The sequence below is a fragment of the Leptopilina heterotoma genome, unplaced genomic scaffold, assembly GCF_015476425.1.
Source record: "Leptopilina heterotoma isolate Lh14 unplaced genomic scaffold, ASM1547642v1 Lhet_17, whole genome shotgun sequence".
NCBI lineage: Eukaryota > Metazoa > Arthropoda > Insecta > Hymenoptera > Figitidae > Leptopilina > Leptopilina heterotoma.
In genome coordinates this window covers 2,741,049-2,761,187 of record NW_025110886.1, presented here as the reverse complement: position 1 = coordinate 2,761,187, position 20,139 = coordinate 2,741,049, and the positions used below count along the sequence as shown (strand labels likewise).

General features: G+C 28.4%; 1 protein-coding gene across 1 annotated transcript; it reads left to right on the top strand.

The window, feature by feature from the left end:
* The first annotated feature begins 408 nt into the window (after positions 1–408).
* LOC122499587 (ADP-ribosylation factor-like protein 4C) lies at positions 409–14,957 on the top strand. The gene is made up of 4 exons (XM_043608035.1): positions 409–717; positions 7,530–7,857; positions 11,372–11,587; positions 12,684–14,957. Exons 2-4 carry the CDS (start codon positions 7,644–7,646, stop codon positions 12,878–12,880), a joined length of 627 nt encoding a protein of 208 aa, XP_043463970.1. The 5' UTR covers positions 409–717; positions 7,530–7,643; the 3' UTR covers positions 12,881–14,957.
* Positions 14,958–20,139: the final 5,182 nt, after the last annotated feature.

Here is a 20,139-nt window from a genome sequence, read left to right as displayed (position 1 = left end):
ACGTAAAACTTTAAACTTTCTTTTAATTTTTGAAAATTATGCGATTATGCGCTTCGCACAAAGTGTAGGTCTCTATGCATAACCTTATTTTATGTCTAGCAGCAGTGTTGACAAACTTGGAAAAAAGCGAGGAATTTGGAACAACAGACAATGATTTTCAATCAATTTTAATTAATTTACAAATTGTGAATTTTATTCTTTTATTAAACGTTTTCTTATTTAGAAATAATAAAAATCTCATAAAATTATAATTAAAAAATCTTTTATTAAAAAGGGGCTTCAATACTTTGTTCTTTATTCAAAACATTACCGATGCTGCAAAAGTCGGTAAGTCGGAGAGGTGGCGCCTGATGGTGTAGGTTTTCTGAAACAGAATGAACAGTTTCATCAAAGTGAATGTAGAAAGTGGTAGAGATTTGATGGACTCCCAGTGTATGCCAACCCACCGTTGGTGATGAAGTATTATCGGAGAAATATTATGTATCGTGTATATGTTTATGCCTAATCCTTTAATGTAAATATTGCATACGCAATAAAGTTTGCTAAAAAAATGGTGATTAGATGTGAATTAAGTAAAATATTAAGTCTTACAATAAAGTGAAAATTAGTGTTTATTATGTACTTGTAACATAACGAGTGTGTCAGTGTGAGATCTTAATCTATAGAAGATTCTGTGTGCCTTTCCCTTCTGGATATTATATATTCGGCGCCAAAATAGTAAGAAATTTGCATAAATTTAAACAATATCTTCATCATAAAAAAAAGTTTAGAACATAGTCGTACTGAAGAAATATATCCCGCTTTTAGTTTACAGTAAATACATTCATCGCGTTTCCATAACAATGAGGGCCAGTCTATTTTTATTTGGACATGAACTGGAACCATACTTTTTATGTAGTGTATAAAATGAAGGAATAAAAATATTATAATTTCGTGGATTCAGTTATATGTTGCACGTTATTGTAAAGATAGTAAAACACATTAGTGTTTACATTATTTTTCCTTTAATCACATCGTTACATAATGAAAAACGTGTTAGTGTCAAACTAGAGCTAAACACATTTTTGATACCTATCTGAATAATCTATTAACCTAATAACATTGTATTCTCTAGTTACTTAAAGACGTTCCCATTTAGCTTATAATTTTTAAGATTTGTGTTTTTTTTGTTATAAATAATTTCATGTCTAAGTGAATAAATGGCATATATAGGTGCGCAGTCGCAAAAAGTTACACTACACTGCAAATTTATTTTAATTCCTTTTTAATTTTTTTATTGTTAAAATTTAGGTCTAATTTTTAAGCCTGATCTCATCTATTGTATTTTACAGTTGAATCAATAATAATCATAATTACTATAAGACTTTCAATTTTTTTGACCTTTTTAATTCTTAGCTCTTTATCTTCAGTATGAATATATTTCTGTAATCTTAAGTCATCATACTATGAATCAGTTATTATAATCTTGAAATTAAATATTCTTCTGATAACCTTATAATTCCGTAAATTAAATGAAAGTGTAAATTATAATTCATTGCTTTTGTATAATACTATATTAATTGTGAATTCCCTGAATGAAATAAATATATTTTTAAGGTATTTTATTACACAAAATTCTCTTTATTTATGAACAAAATTTTCTATCTTTTTCATACAGACACTACATTTTCCTTCCTTCCTTGTGATAATTTCTCACTACATAGACAGTTTCAATTTAAATCCAGAAGCAGCTGATCGGAAAATCGATACCACGTGGCAGATCTCTGTTGCTAAGGTTCAAATATAAAGATAAGATTTAAAGAGCTGCAATGCAGTGTCCTTTTTGTAGCAATATCGCGCACTCATGACCTCATTATTTATATCATATAGATTGTCAATATTGTCACATAAATTAATGATTTTTTTTCTCGATAAAGAGCAATTTATTTTAGTTTTTCAATTTTGTTTCCATAAAGTCAACTCGGAAAATTGTTCAGAGGACGTACGGGCATGCGCTTTTTTATAAGTCGATATCTCGACAAATCCGTTGCCAACCAGAAACACAGATATGTGAATCAACATTGGTAACTGTTAATGGCAGTAGACGGTAATGGTGTTGGTGTAGGTCACACTTATACCTTTCTCTCAAAATTCGTTTAAATTTAATCGGTACGCTTTTTCTATAATATTCCTATCAATTCAATCATATTACGATATGAATCGAATTTTACAGAAAATTGATCAATTAATAGTGCATTGCCGTTTACCTTTCTTAATAAAAATATATTTCTTTTATAATAGAGCAAATCTTACAATTTGCTTGTTGACTTGTTTCAATGTTTATAGGAATAAACTTCAATACAATACTTGTATTTCTTTATCAAAATATTTCAGATATAGATGTCCACAATCAAAAGTACCTAACTAAGGACAGAGAAAAAAATGCATGAGATCGGGTCCAAATTTTCTCAAATTTTAGTCCTACATCAGAGAATTTATAATATTATACGTACTACTTAATATTTATTTTCAAATCCCTCAATTTTTTAGGGTTATATTACACAGTAAATTGTGGGGTATTAAAAAGCGTTGCTGATTAAATTAACACCAAAAATGATTAAAATAATGCATTTTAATGTTATTTTTACTATGGTTGAAATTTTACAAAAAATCAAAACCAAGTCACCGATATTTAACTAACAAACTAACTAATTTGGTTACTAACTAACTTACTAACTTAATTATAAATTAATTAAGTTACTAACTAACTTACTTAACTTAGTTAATAACTAACTAACTAACTAACTTACAAACTTAATTATAAATTAATTAACTTACTAACTAACTTACTTAACTTCACGGAGAAAAATGAAAATTCAGATTTCGGACTGAATATAAAACAATTTGAATGATTTGTATTATCATAGGAAGAAATATTAAATTTTGGTTCTCTATCCTAAAAAGTTTATTAACGATTTTCAATGAAGATCATCAATGCTAAATATCTTAATAAACGCCAATAGTCTTCTTTCAACAAGTGCAATCAGATTCCGTAATTAATTGAAAGGTGAAAAGAATTAGGTACAATTATTATTATTTGCATTTATTTTAATTCAGCTACTCAATTGTTACAAACTTTGTATCAACGTTCACTTAAACGGGGACTGTTCTGTGCGAGAGTCCTTAGATTCATTCCCAAACAGTTTTTAGGAATGCGAAACTCTGTGGCGCGCCTGCGCCCGCGTTTGTTCAGTTTCTTCGTTTTTGATATACACGGAAGTCTCGGTGTAGTTCGTATAGTGTATTAATTGTTTCAATTAATAAAAATTTTAGTTTTAAATATAATAGTCAGTGCAGTTTTGTAATAAAGTTCTAGTGTTACAAATGAATGTAGAAGAATATCTATGTGAAATGTTTGATCTCATTTTGAGGTTAGATGTGTGTTTATTTTGTTTTTAGCCGCTTATGCAATGCCTAATTGTTATTATATTTTATTGTAATGTTCAATTTAGGCAACTAAATGTAAAGTCTAAAATGAAATAATATTTAAAAAAATAGAGAATACTTTGAATTTTAAAAATCTTCACATTGGAATTTTTGTTTAATCTGTAGATATTTAAATAAAATCTCTTTCTTTAAACGTTTTAAAACAGATCATTTTAGTAAAAATGGCAAAGGACTTGTATTTAATTTTTAAAGAGATTCTACGTTTAAATATCTAAAGAATAATAAAAATCCCAGTGAGAAGTTTTATAAAATTCAAAGTATTCTAATATTTTTAGTTGTTTCATTTTTAAATTTTATATTTAGTTTCAAATTGAATATTCCAATAAAAGTAAATATTTTGACAAATAAAAGTAATAATGTAGGTCACTAGAAGATCTGCTCACATTATATTCAGTATGGGACTCGGCACTAGACTTGCCTTGGACTCCGCCCAGAAGCGCCTATCAATGTGTTTAGTCTGCTTTGTTCCGCGTATAAGTGTGCATAAGAACGAAAACATTTTAAGCCTACTGACGTGCTTTAAACCTTTTACCATTCATTTCCCTGTTTTCTATCCTGGAGCCGCAAAGGTAGACAAGTTTGAGAATGAAATCTAAGTTACTAGCGCTGAACTCCACAATTTTCAATCGGATTTTTTTGCGTGTTAGTTAATAAATAACTAACTTACAAACTTAATTACTAATTAACTTACTAACTAACTAACTTATTAATTAGCTAACTTACTTACCTAACTTAGTTACTTACTACCTTACTAAGTTACACAGTAAGTTACACTTACATGTACAAAGAGGATTAAAATAATCCATTTTGATGTTATTCTTTACTATGATTAAAATTTTACTTCAGATCAAAACCAAGACTACGATTACTAACAACTAACTAACTAACTCACTTAATTACTAATTAACTTACTAACTAACTTACTAATTAGCTAACTTACTTACGTAACTCAGTTACTAACAAATTATAGATAACTTAGTTGCTTACTGCCTTACTAAGTTAGTTAGTTAATAAGTTAGTAAGTGAGTTAAGTTATTAGTAATTAAGTAAGTAAGTTAGTTAGTTAATAAGTTCGTAAGTGAGTTAAGTTATTAGTAATTAAGTATGTAAGTAAGTAAGTTAGTAAGTTTATTAGTAATTAAGTTTGTTAGTTAGTTAGAAAGTTAGTTTGTAAATTAGTTACTAACTAACTATTGTTCCTGGTGAAGCTAAATTTGCCGAATTTTTACAAATCATTGACTTGGTGTTTGAATTAAAGTAAAATTTCATTTATAGTAAAAAATAACACCAAAATATATTATTTTAATCCTTTCTGGTGTTAATTTAATCCAAGATGGATTAAACTGTTGCAAATTATTTTAACCTATTCTGCTGTTATTTTATCACCTTACGATTTACCGCGTAGTTAATTAGTCAGTGAGTTAATAAATTAATTAAGGTATTAGTAATTAAATTAGTAATTAAGTTTGTAAGTCAGTTAGCTAGTTAGTTAGTAAGTTAGTAAGTTACTTTCTTTTTTTTAGGAGTGTCTAAAATTTTTAATCCTTTCTGGTGTTAATTTAATCCTAGAGGGATTTAGTGTACGTGTGTAAAGATTTAAATGTCCCACTTCAATAATAGTTTATCGTCAAACTTTCCTGGAAATTTAGCTTGAAACTTTCCTGAACATTTAAATTCCATTTTCGGCTACTCTATTATATGCAAAAATTTATAGCATGAAACTTTCCTAAAAATTTTTGCCTAGACTTAGGCGAAAAATTTTATTTAAATTTTCAGGAAAGTTTCACACTATATAAACATTTGTTGAAGTGGAACATTTAAATTTTTACACAATTTTAACTATAACCACCTTGTTGTTTACGGGGTAGAAATTTTTTTTCAGTACATTTGATAAATTAACTATGTTGTGAAAAAATAGAGTCTAGGAAACCAAGGTATGTTTAACCCCATTAGATGAAAATTTTGATATAACGTCAAAAAACTTTTAAAAACTTTTAATTAGAGCTATACTGACTGAAAAAAATGTTTACTGTAATTGGGGGAGGGTGCTTTCCATGATAACAAATCCGATACTGAGTTTACCGATTGAAAAATATAAATTTTTCTGTATTATACATACTTATAATATTTTATAACAAATTTACGAAAAAAGTTTTTTCTCCCAATTCAAATTCATGTTAAATTTAAAATTGAATAACGGTTTAATATTGTTTTATTAAAAAATAGGGTTATTTTTTCGATAAACTTCAATCCCAGAGGATGAGAGCAAAAGAATCCCTTCTTTTCTTCCATGTATTTTTGGACCCCCTATAGGATAATACTCATGACATTTTGCTTCCGTCTGTTCTGTCCTTCTTATGTACATTACCTTTTCGTACTTATAAATAGAAACAAGATGGGAATTATATATATACCCAAAAAAAGGTTTCTTTGTTTCAAAGAAGTTTGTGCTTTGTAAAGAAAGAAAGTTGATAGGAAGTTGTGCAGAAAGAAATGTTTCTTTCATTTAAAGAAATATTTTTTTGATTCAAAATAAAGCATCATAATTTCTTTGTATATTTGTCGGCTTCTTCTTTGTTTTAAAGAAATTTTTCTTTCAATCAAAAATATCAATTATAGAAAAAAATTCTTTAATGCAAAACATTTATATTTAAATGTTTTTATTTGTCAGATTTTGTCCAATATATAATTAGATGAAATTATTTATCAATTTTTGTTATCTTTACAACTCTTACACAAAATATTAAAACTTGCTATTTTAATGTTATAAATTTATCTATTTCCTTGGTACAATATAATAGTAACTTTGCTACTAGTTTTTTTGTAATTTTTGCTAATAAAGGTCTCTCCCTAGTGTAGTATGTAACTTTGACTAAATCCTAAGATACTAAATTTGAATATCTAGATGGTTGTCCTATAGTTGACTATCCACGATCATCACCCATGATGATCTAGAATCTAGATAGTAAATTTGAGTAACCATTTTTCTCCGTACAACAATAAAAAACAAATTATGTATGTATATGCACTGAAAGAAATAATTTATTCTGAATGTTAGAAATTTTTATAAAAATTTTCATCAAATTTTGAGAGATCAACCCACACAGCACCGAAATTTGCCTGAAACTTGATAGTACCTCGCCCAGCGAGGCTAGAAACTGAGTGGCGATGTTCATGGAAGAATGCGTGGTTGTTTAAATGTATACATAAAACATGGTTCGCCGGAAAGGTATTTTATCGAAATGGTCGGGGCATTTGTTTTTGATTTTAAGAAGTATTCAATTGACTGCCTGGCATCTCGAACTATCATTTACAAAAAGAAAATCGAAGATACCAGATAATTTTAATAAAACACCTTTCTGGCGTACCGTGAAAAGGAATATTGAATATCAACCTTAAGCGAAAATTGTACTGCAAATATTGACTTGCGACGTTGCATGCGATAATTTTTTATACCCAGCTTTATTTAGTCGGTCCTTGAAGCGTTTACGGTCCTGACATACTCGCGTCTTCCCTGGCGAGTTCAAGAACAATATTTAATCATTTTAGTATAATGTATTGTGCACAAAAATTTCAATTGGCTACAATTTTAATAAATTATAAGATTTTATTCTATTATTGAAATTATAACAATTGTAACACAATATTCGACAACAGGGAAAATCCATCCCTGATAGCATGTAATCTTGCTGAAAATAATTTTACTGTATTAAATTACTATATATTATTATAAAATACAATTTTTAGCAGCAACCATACGACAATCTTGCTGCAAGCATAATATAAGCTTGCGTCAATCTTGCCTCAATATTGCGACAAACTTACATGACTCGCTTCCTATGGGTGCGGGACATTTTAAGCTTGCTACAAGATTATGTGCTATCTAGGATTTATTTGTTCGACCATGTAAAATCAATAGCAATTTTTTCTCAAAGGTAAAAATGACGCAGGCCTCTTGCGCCTTTTTGCTATGGGAAATTAAATATGAGGAGTATACAAAGTGAAATTCAATATTTCTAAAATCTACGATATATTTGTTTTAGGTGATGCTGCAGTGAAGTAATAAGCAATGCAATTGAAAGTTAAAATGATGTGGCAAATTGATTAATAAATGTTGGGGTAAAGCTTGGTGAACATTGATGTTTGAAAATTAAGGAATGGGTGCTGGGTTGGGAAGAACTGGCACGAGCGGCGGTAGCCTGCTGGAGGCTTTTCCTACGGGAACATTATTTCATGTGGCTATGTTGGGCTTGGATAGTGCAGGCAAAACGACGGCACTGTACCGTCTCAAATTCGATCAGTACCTAAATACTGTTCCTACCATTGGCTTCAATTGCGAAAGGATCCGTGGTAGTATTGGTAAAGCTAAAGGTGAGAAATTATTTATAATTTCGTTTTCTATTTATTACTTAATTCACAATCCGAGCACTTATAACACATTATCGAGAGATAGGTTATCTCCTTTAAGGCACTGGGATATTATCCGAGCCGAGGCCTATTAACGATAGTATAATATAGAATTTTACAACTAAAAGCCTATAAGGGATATAGGGGAATAAGAATAAATCTGCTTTTGCTCCAAGAAAGATGAAATTATTAATAAAATTTGGTACTAATATGATAAAAATTTTCACCAAATATTATTTAAATAAATGCGTTTTTACAGAAGTTGTGGAGGGGGAAAGAAAAATCAAAAAATCGATTTTTCTCGAAAACGGCTCACCCGATTTTAACTTTCTGCTTTCTTAATATTTTCAGACATGAAGCATTGAAAATACTTCAATTCTTTAAAATCTTTTGTGAATTTTATCAAAGAAGCTTTGATATACACTAGAACCTCCAACGATTGCAGCGTGACCTTCTTGTGTGCAATAGATGGAGGTTTTCACCTTGGCGCCATCTTTCCATAAAAGTGTCAACACTCAGGGCCGTACACTCTCACATATTTTGTATTGGCGTAAAATGTCATTTTTATCCTCGCCATTTTTTATTTTTTTAAAAATATTATGTTTAGTTTCAATGTCTAAGTGCGTTCTTTTACGTTTTTGACCTTTTTCAGTCTCATGTTGAAATATGAAAATACAACTTTAAAAAACGGGGCGCAAAAGAACACTAAACTTAGTACAATACTGCCTTCGCATTAATATGGCGGTGTCCTCCCCTCTCACCCCCCTAGCGGATGACCACCAAACTTTCGTAAACAACTGCAATAGATAGAGATGCAATCGTTGGAGGTTCTAGTGTAATCGTTAATTAAATAACTTTTTATATTCATGATGACTATCGCACTTCGTGGTAGAATCTTCATACTTCGCTATGAGTTTAAAAAAAAAAACCGCTGCCAAGTTGTACGATTTTTTTCATAAATCTCGTTGTGTTCATTTCATGAACACTTTGCTTCCTCATAGAGATAATAATAATAGAAATAAATAATATAAAATGTTTTATATTTTCGTTAATTGGTATTCAGCCAATTTCATTAAAAAATAATTATTTTTTTATTGTTATTTTATAATTGTTTATATTTCTTTAGTTATAAGTAATATGGATTAAAAACAAATAATTTGTTAAGTAATAGTTAAAGAAAAACTCTTAAATAAAAAAATTTTAAAAATGTTATTTTCGACAATTTTTTTTGATTTTTAAAATACCAATAATTTCGTAATTTCTGGTCGAATCAAGTTGACAAATAGGTCTATCGAAGCGTTTTTTAATGCTCTACAAGTTGGAAATGATACTTTAAAAGTTACTTTTACATTTTTCAACAAAATTTTTAAAAAAGTCTTATTTTCCAAAAATTTATATTTTTAAAAGTTTAATATCTACGGATAATATGGACGAAAAATGTTCGGTGATGGCTCAAAAGATGCATCTGAAAAAACTCTACAAAACTAAAGAAAAAAATTTATAGGTGTCCTAACATTTTTTTAAAGTTATGGTCAAAAAACGTTTTTTTGAAAAATTAAAAATGCAAAAAAAAATTAGTTAAACTTCCTGAATCGGGCTGAAAATACTCTCATTTTATGTCCCCCGGGGAGACCTACAATTTAAAAAAAATTGAGGCCTTTAGCTTTTTCTCGTTCTGAGATATTGAGGCAAATGTAATGTTAGTACACACACACACACACATCGGGACAAATTTTTAAAATACGTTTTTTGGACTTCGGAGGTCAAAATACGTCGAAATTTTTTTTTTATTTATTTAGAACATTTATACGGGGAGTTCCTGTGCATATATAAAGTACTAAAGTGTTAGGCATATTAAAAAAAAATTTATAAATATGTCAAAAAATGACAATCCAAAATTTTGCTAATACAAAGCTTCCTTTATGCGGAAGCAATAGTATTTAGGCGCACTGAATTGTTCCAAAATTCTCTGAGCCGATAACTTCATGGAATGCCATATTGTTTCAACATGTTTCAGAAACATAGCTAAGGTAAATTCAGTTTTTTTTATTTCTTCAAAGTCTTTATACCTTGGGTCATGACTGTGAAAAATGTAATATATCTTGATGATAAGATCCAAAATATCAACAGACAAGAAGTTTCATCCTTTCAAATAACTATTGTGAGAAATATGAATGTTACATGGTCCTGTATCGAGAAGACACTTCAAACCTAAACTTTTAAGTTTCTTTTAAAACAATCTCACAAATTTTTTATTGACATTTGCTCCGTCTCTACTCAGAGTAAGTATTTGCTTTAAAAGAAAGTTATTTATGTCCAAAGCCTTTAGCAAATGTTCGATAAAGATTTCTCTTGCTCCGTGCGACCTGATGAAGTACATGTTTAGATGTTTACTTACAATTTTTTTTCACTCCCTAATCAATACCTATGCCTATAATATGTAGTTCTTCTTCACTCTTCGCATTACTGGTTTCATCAAGTTCTAAAATAAAATAAACATTTGGCTTTTGAAACATCATGGTTTCCAAAGGAAACCCAAACATTCGTTCTCACGGCCAGCAAAACATTGGCTTGGGTTTGACAACCTCATCAGGCTAAAAATGTAGGTATTAAATAGATAATTTTTTTATAAAGGTCTAAAAGCACTATTTTTGATAAATTAACAACAATTATATATCTAAATTTTGTTAAAACATCGAACATATGCTAACACGACAAAATATAAAAATGTTTCGTCAAAATATAATAAAAAATCGTTCCACACTTATAAGAATAGAATTTGGAACAGAGAGAAGACATTCTGAAAACCTAGAAAGCAGAAATAAAATTAGTAAAAAGTCATGGAAAAGTGAGGGAATTTTTTTCTCAATCTTTGTTAGACATCCTGAAAAAGACGTTTTTGAAAAAAATCAATTTTTAATTTAATGTTTTTTCCCCCCATAACTCCTGTAAAAATGCATTTATTAAAAATAATACTTGGTGGAAATTTTTGTTACATTAGTACCAACTATTAGTAATAATTTCAGTTTTTTTGGGGGCAAAGGTAGATTTTGCATTCTTATTCCGCTGTACCCTTTACCTTTCAAAAGGTTTAAATTTGATTTTTACCGTGTATATTCATTTCTATCCTCAAAATTTTATGTTCATTTTATACTAATAGTAATAGTTGCCTATCAAATTAATTACTTTTTTTAAAGTAATTTTCGTTAAATTAACATTCATATTGCTCAATTACATTTACAAAACCATTCATCACCGCGGCAAGCGTTGTTAGACTTGGCACGAAGAAGCATGGGCGCTGCACTTACCGCATAAAAAATGCCATTAGTAAGAAAAAGATTTACATATCTTCATTCTTTTCTTACTAATGTTATTTTTTAGTTAGTCCACATTCCACTAGGACATGATTATTATGTAATTCAAATTTAGAGTATAAAAGATTTAAAAAATTGAAAATTCTTTAATTTTGTTGTTCCAGGAGTTGGTTTCTTGGTGTGGGACGTTGGCGGTCAAGAAAAATTACGTCCCCTTTGGAAATCATACACAAGATGTACGGATGGTATCATTTTCGTAGTAGACTCTTGCGACGTTGAAAGACTGGAAGAAGCTAAAATGGAACTTACCCGAACAGCGAGAAGTCCTGACAATGCGGGTGTTCCAATTTTAATTCTAGCTAATAAACAAGACTTACCTGGTTAGTTAATATTACCTTTTAATTAAGATTTTATATTATTAAACTTTCATGGTATAGAATTATGAACTGTAAGATAAATTACACAATAAGACTATTTTGACATTAAAAAAGTTACTGAGCATTGTAATCAGAAAATTGGTTGCCATATGAATTAGAATAACTTTATAAAGTTTTGAATGTGTTTACAATACATTGTTAGATTTATTTTATAATAAAATCCTTTGTAAGTTGATGATGTCCGTTGAAAGGATTCTTGTGTAAAATTGGAAATTGTTTATAGGTTATATTGGTCATCAATTTACAAAGGATTTTATTATAAAATATCACAAATATATAATAATCAAGTAGTGTCAAACATTAAAACTTGGAAAAATGTTTTATAATGTAAACATAAAAACATAAAAAAAACATAAAATGTAAACATATAAAAATGTTTTATAAGGGTAGTGGCTACTACCGAAATGTTGTTTCATCAAAAATAAAATAATAATTGTGGTAATGGAAATTGGCCTAAAAATGCAAAAAAAATTTAAATAAGGTACCTTACTCCCCTTTAAGCAAGATAAATGATGATTCCTGAATTTATCATTATTATGCACAAAATAAATATTAAAGTTAATGTCTTAAAAAAGTTATCAACAATATATAAAGATCCTACATTTGATTCTCAGTTTTTCAAACAATCTTAGTATTTTTTAAAAAAGACTTTCGTCCAACTTTTTGGTTCAGAGCATTAAAATTTCCTTTAGATATTTTCTTTCCGTGTATTTCGTCACCCTCCCACTCTCTTTGAAATCTGTAGAGAAGTGAGAACAGGTAAAGAAATCCGAAATACCGAAGAGGAAGACAAAAGAGAAGCACCTATTGTGTGGTGCGGCTGGTCTGGAGCGACCTGGTGCACCTTCACATTGTGCTGTATATCTCATTTATTTTTCATCGAAACAACTTAGAAATTTACTGACACATTTCTGAAAACATATAGTAATATAAAAAATTGATCAATTTTTCGAAAGTTCCAACTGGGGTACCCTACTTATCTAATTATATAGTTAATAGTTATTAACTAAAAATATACTTTCATTTATTTTGTTTGCAGGCGCCAAGGAAGTCAACGAGTTAGAAAAGCACCTTGGAGTTCTGGAGTTGACAGGAACTCCAGGAAGTTCGTTCATAAAAGTTCAGTCAGCATGTGCAATTACAGGAGAGGGTCTTCATGAAGGACTTGATACTCTCTATCAGTTAATATTGAAGCGACGCAAGCTTGCCAAGTTGAATCGAAAACGAGCCAGGTAGGGCCGGAGTTCAGAGGACTGCACTTGCGTCTTCTGATATTGCTGCCAAAATGTCTCGTCTCTAACGAAGAACACCACATCTTTCACCTTATCTTCCAGCTCAGATGAAGATAGTACATAAAATCATAAAAATTTCTTGTCTGACGTCCAAGGTCGCATTTCTGCTGAGAATTTTACACCACCTATGAATGGTTTTCATTTATTAATAAATTTACAGTTAAAAATAAAACTTTAAGGCAATAAATTTTTGTGCCAGTGTTGAACAGCATTCTTAGATTTTTTAAGATCTATTTCTCATTATTAAACAAAATGAGCCTAAGTGGTGTGAACTTAATTTGAATGGTCAGAATATTTTTCTTCGAACTTTACGACAGATGACAAAATCTTCAGAAATTTTATATCTGGTCCCAATGCTCAAAAATAATATATATATCGTCGAGTTAGATGTAATTTTAGCCTTACAGATTAATGGAGGCGATGATGATTCCAAACACTCACAGCTGCTTGATACAGTTAAGAGAAACGATAAATTAGGGGAGGGGGGTTATAAATAAGTGAGTAATTAGAAACATTTATAATAGGGCCTATATATAGAAAATTTAAATACAGTCATTAAACTTTGTAATTGCTTGTAAATTGCTTACATATTGATATAAAATACTTTATAATACTTCTTGTTACATTGTTTATAAATGTTGAAATTTTTAAAAATTATTTGCTTTTTTCAAAAAAAAAAAATCTTTATCTACTTGTGCCTCTCCACTTTTATTCTATTGCATATGAAGAGATGCAAAAAAAACTTGCCCCTAAAAGACTTCTTTTCAAAAATAATGCAACATCTCTCTTAATATGTACATAATGTTTTCTTTTGAGAAATACGACTATTCTAGACCAAATTTTGTATGCCTGTGAAATTTTTTAAAACATAAATGCTTTATACTATCTTTTTGAACAAATGAAAATTTTTGTCAGAGCACTGACTAAATTCTTTTGGAAAAATTACAAAAATTTCTGTAGGAAAAAGTGGAACATCATTGAATCAGTGTTTTCATTGAACCAGTTCTATTTCTTGAGAAAAGACTGAATAAAAATTTCTCTTAATTCTGTATATAAATTAGGTTTGCATAAATACACTATGTGCATTAGTTTCAGACATATGTAGATTTATTATTACCAAAGAAAACCTAAAAAAAATGTATTTGACTTACTTGAGAAAAATACTAGTCAAATTATAAAGACATTTCTTTATTAATAAAATAGGGGGTTTGAAAAGTATGTTAACTTTGCGATTTGTTTTGCTTCGAGTGTTAACTATTAATATTCCGATAACACAAAAGCTTTCATGTATTGGATACAATTTTGTAAAAATATTTTCTTGTTGTGAATGTCATATGTATTCAGTGAACCATCAGATAACATTGAAAAACAAAAAATGACAATGTTTCTTAAATTTAAAGAGTGGTAGTGCCACGAAATGACAACGTTTTCTTTAATTTTAAGAGTGCTAGTCCTGATTTGCAATGTTGTATGCTCTATTGACCAATGAAAATTAAGTTAAAAATCATATACTGTTCGAAGCCATATTTGTTCTGAGGTTAAAGAGTCTCAATGATATGGTTGTCTAAATGACAAAATTAAAATAACACGACTATATTACTTGACATCAAAATATTATAAGTTATCATCGTACAGTCGCCCCATTACATTTTAGAAAAAAATTGTTATTCAAAGTTAACAAATTATTTTCATATTCTGGGAAAATATACCTTTCGTGGTCCCCTATACTTATAAGTGCCGAAGCGGATGACCAATAATATAAAATACTTTGAGGATCATGTCTAGACAGTTTTTGGGGTCGCTGATTTCGTTACTTGGGGTTTTTTAGACGACAAATTCTTCAACATTTATTTGCTTTATATAAATTTTGGTAGCTGTAGATTTTGTGGTGTCCCTAATTGCAAATTTTTATGTATATATATTTATTTATGCATTTTATAATATATATTTATATATTAATAAGTTTCGAATTTTGAAAATCTGACTTCATATTCGTAATCAACGACCCTGAAACCCCCCGAGTAACAAGTTTCAAGTGAATTTGAACAATTTAAAAAAAGACCGCCATATTGGATCCGCCATTTTGAATTTTTAAAATCTGACTTCATATTCGTAATCAGCGTTCCCCAAAAACCCCCTAGTAACAAATTTCAAGTGAATTTGATCAATTTTAAAAAATTAGTCCGACATATTGTATTAGCCATTTTGAATTTTGAAAATATGGAAAATCCGACTTTAGATTCTTAATCAGCGACCCTGAAAACCCCCTAAAGTGTACTTGAGTATTAAATTCCTTGACTAGAAAAATGTATGATTCAAAGGGTTAAGTAAATTTATTTTAAAATGAATTAAATTATGACTTAAGCCTCAGGATTTTTTTTAAAGAAACATTATTTTTTTTCTTTTTCAACATTAAACAACTTAAATTTTTTAAAATATGTGTAGAAAAATGTAACTAATCGAAAGACGTTTACCCCAAACGGTTAATATTGGAATTATTAAAGAAACATTTTTTTCAGGTAACAAATAAAATTCTTCATAAACTATTTTTCTGATTGGGTTCAGCTTTGACACACTTATATAAAATGTCCACGAATAGAAAGATTCCGGTATTATCAAAAAAATTTATTAACTATTGTAAGAGCTATTAAACCATTAAAAAGTGATATTTTTAGTGGTTTAAATTAATTTGCTCGTAAACAAATTGACGATTTTCAACTTTCGAGTTATTTAGACCTATTTTATACATATTTCCGAGCATTACAACATTTAATAACAATATTTTTTTCCGAAATGTCATGGGGAAAAACGGCCATCAAAAAACTGTTACTCGTCAACTTTAAAATATTGTATAACGCACAACTTGAGAAATCTTAAGTTAAAAGTCTTGTCAATGACGAGAAAACCTAGGGCGAAAAGACTGTCAAATAATTTGTGTTCAACCATAATTTTCCATTTCATTATGTGAAAAATAAATTTATTTACAAATTGTGAAAAAGACATTAATATCAATATACGAGTTGTAGCACTTTAAAAGAGTTGGTTCAATTTAAATCTAGGAACTCAAAGTAACATTATATTAACGTTTTAGGATAAAAAAATTAATTTTTATTTTTTAACTAAATTAATTTGTATATATAACGTATATTGTTTAACCTATAGAAATTTTCCAGCTTTATATTAATGGAGGAAAGTGCAATGGCGGATGCTCTAACTGTATAGTTCTTAAGTTTTTTTTAGAATTTTCTCTAAGCGTTTTGTTTGTATTTGAAAAAAGTTGTGCGTTTGAAAGTGTTTAAAAAAAATTTGATTATGTTGGAAATTTGCATACGGCATATATTATAAATTCGAAAATTTTATTAAATGTGAAAAACATATCAAGTATTTATAGTTTTAATGTGAATTTATCACTCAGCGGTGTAATTAATAATAAAAATGTTATCATCTTTATTATTAATCACTCTGACTCGCGTAAAAAAATGTTGGCTACCACAAGGTTGCCTCAAAGCTACCCTAAGGCTACCTCCAGACTCGCTTAAGGGTCAAGGCTCACTTGAAGCTCAGGACTTGTTTGAAGCTAAAAACTCTTCTAAAACTTAAGACATAAAGCACACTTAAGGCTCAAAACCTGTTCGAAGCTAAAAACTCAATTTTAAACAAAAGACTGAACTTAGACATAAGGCTTAAGGCTTTTTTTAGGCTAAAAACTTTTCTAAGACTTAAGACTACTAAAACTTTCAAGACTCGCTTAAGGCTCAAGGCTTATTTGAAGCTAAAAATTCGTCTAAAACTTATGACTGAACTAAGAGATGTTGCTCGCTTAAGACTTAAGTCTTAGTTGAGTCTCAAGTTTTAGATGAATTTTTAGCTTCAAACAAGTCTTTAGCCTTAAGCGAGCCTTATCTCTCAATTCAGTTTTAATATTTAGACGACATTTTAGGTTTGAACAACTCTTGAGCCTTGAGCCTTTAGACAAGTTTTTAGCTTCAAACAAAACTGAGCCTAAAATAAGCCTTGGTGTTTAAAAGAGTATTAAAAGTCTTAGGCCAATCTTAGGTTGTAGACAAATTTTCAGCTTTAAACAAGTCTTGAGTTTTAAGTGAGCTTTAAGCCTTAAGCGAGCCTTATGTCTTAAATTTTAGACGAGTTTTTGGTTTAAACAAGCCTTGAGCCTAAAGTGAGCCTTAAGCGAGTTTTAAAAGTCTTAGTTTAGTCTTAAGTCTTAGATGAGTCTAAGCTTCAAACAAGTCTTGAGCCTTAAGCGAGCCTTATGTTTTCGTTCAGTCTGAAGTCTTAAACAAATTGTTAGCTTCTAACACATCCTGAGCTTTAAGTGATCCTTGAGCCTTAAGGTAGCCTTGCGGTAGCCCTTTTTACGCGGGAAGACAGATATAAAATAAAAACACTGTTCTTTAAGTTTTAACGACACAGTCGTCCTCTTCATAATCTAGATTTTATTTTAAAAAATGAAAAAAAAATTATTTTATTTAATTAAGAGATGTTTAAGCAAGAGATATTCATTAAAAAAATAAAATATAGCATAAAACTAATGATATTAAAATTTTGTCAAGTTAAACATCAGCACATATAATAATAGACACTAATCAAGTATATAACAATTACAAGAAAGGACAATATAAAAAAATGTCATTAACTCTCGTCTAAGTATGTGTTATATAAGGAAACGTCAGGGTATGACCAAACAGTAATGAATGTTATGCATATTTTCTGTCAATAAGAAAATAATAAAAGCTACTGAGATTCTATGTATAATACGTTTGCTTCATGAGGAAGCTTACATTTTATTACAATATATTTTTATGTTATGTTTATGAAAGTTTTTAATATTTTAGAGAAAGGTTATATGGACTCATTTTTATTAAAAATGCACATTTTTAAAATTTTGAGCAAATCTGCAAATGTATGTGTGAGTGTCTGTATGTCATAAAATATTGTGTACCAATTATCTCGCTTTGACGGATTGTCCTGAAATTTTTAAGGCTTATTTCAGTCATTAATGTCAAAAATCTGACACAAGGATTAATATATGTTTACCAATTATATTTATAAAATGAATGGCTAATTTTTTCTGTAAATAATTAAAATTTTGGATTCTTTTAAAACTTATTTTATTATTTATTTTAAAACTTTTAAATAATTATTTTACAATAAACAATGAAGCGATTGGCATATACAAAATATAAAATTCACTAAAGATTCGTAAAACAATTTAAAAATTATAATCATAGCATGAACATTTTTTGTTTTCTAACCGAGGACATTTGTTTTTCATAATCAAAAAAGCTAAATGGTCATGAAATGTATAAATTTTTATTTATTGTATTCTTCTCAAAAATTAATATATTGACTGTTAGTTTCATTAACAAATTAAAAGTTTGAATGTTAATGACATTTTTTCCTTGTATTTTCTTGTAAACTGTTTTATAATACTTGATTTTTCTTTAACAGAATTTCTTTTGATAAGTATATTTAATTAGACATAAATGCAATGTTTTCAATTTTACACTATATATTTTATTCTACTAATTGTAAATATCTCTTGTATAAATTCTTTTGACATAAATTTATACTATCTTCATTATATAAATTGAAAAAGTTCTTTTCAACTCTTCAAAGTAAAATCATCTATAGTGTAATATAAAGAAGACAGCTGGACCACTCGAACTTAAAGAATAGTACTGTCTCTTTTAATCAGACTAAAAGCGATCGATATAATGATCTTTGAAATAAAATATTTTTTCTTAATTTTACAATTTGACTGCAATAAAAGCTCGCTCGCAGGGGTAATTTTTATATATAATCGTGTTTATTAATAGGCACAAATGTTTTGGTCTTTTCGAAGAACAGTAAAATTAAATAAGGTCAATTTTAAGTTTGAAAGCAGCATCTTCATATCTTATGCATGTACATATGTGAATGTTTTTTAAATGTAAGATATAATAAATTAAATTTTTAACTTAAAAGGGAGTGAATAAAAAAATAACAAGTATAAAATTTTCATGAAACATTTAATTACATAATTTCTAAACTAATAACCATCGTAATAGTTAATGTAAGATTAAAGAAATGTCATTCCACTTTTTTTCAATATTATTACTCAATAAAACTCTTATTTTTTATTATAAAAATTATAATTATATACATTTCTAATTTATAAAGTATTATAATAATAATACACGGAAAAAATAAATTTAGCAGATTTTACAAAACTGTTACGGAGTAGCGGATACAGCTTTTTACGAAACTGAGTTTTATAAAATGTATGGAATAATTTCAGGATAAAGTACAGACCTTTCGTAGTTTATACAGTATATTTTTGAAGTTTATTCTGAAATATTCCTTACATTTTACAAAACTCAGTTTCGTAAAAAGCTGTATCCGCTACTCCGTAACAGTTTCGTAAAATCTACTAAATTAATTTTTTCCCTATAGTAATTACTATGTAATTTATTAAGTAATAATTATAAAAAAAGTGGAACGCCATTCATTGAAAAGTATTAAAAATAGATTTCAATGTTCGAAAAAATATTGAAATTCTCAAAAGCTGAAAGCCCATGCTTTATCACCGAGCAGCTTCTTTCCCTCCACGTTCTATCGTCATCTCTGCATAATTTCCATCTGTCAAATAAATAAGTTTTTTATATAGCGAAAAATGACAAAATTTTGAATTCATAATTTCCATTTTGTCAATTGCAATGTTTGTTAACAAATGCTGATTTTTTCAGAAACAAAGAAAAAAACTTTGCATAATTTCACTATTTCAATGACAACTATTCTTAACAATATTCCAAGTTTTCATTAAATTTCTGAAAATTCATTTTCTTATTTTATGAGTGTTTATAATTTCTCACTCCAACCCGAAAGTAAAATAAATTATTAAATGAAAGCTAATAATTTTTTTTGTAATATAATGAAAAAAAATTTTTTAAATTATCTATGAAAACATAAAAAAACAAAAGCATACACAAAAGTCTAACTACAGATGTGGACAAAAAGAATGAATTTATCGATTGTATAGTTAATTAGAGTTCATTTTTTTTAATAATTGAATTAATGTGACAAATTTTATTACTTTTAAAAATAATTATATTCTTGCGAAGGATTTTATTAAAATTTTTGTAAATATTTAAATTTTTTTTAAAAAAATTTTATGGAAATTTAAATTATTATAGGTAAGTTGTT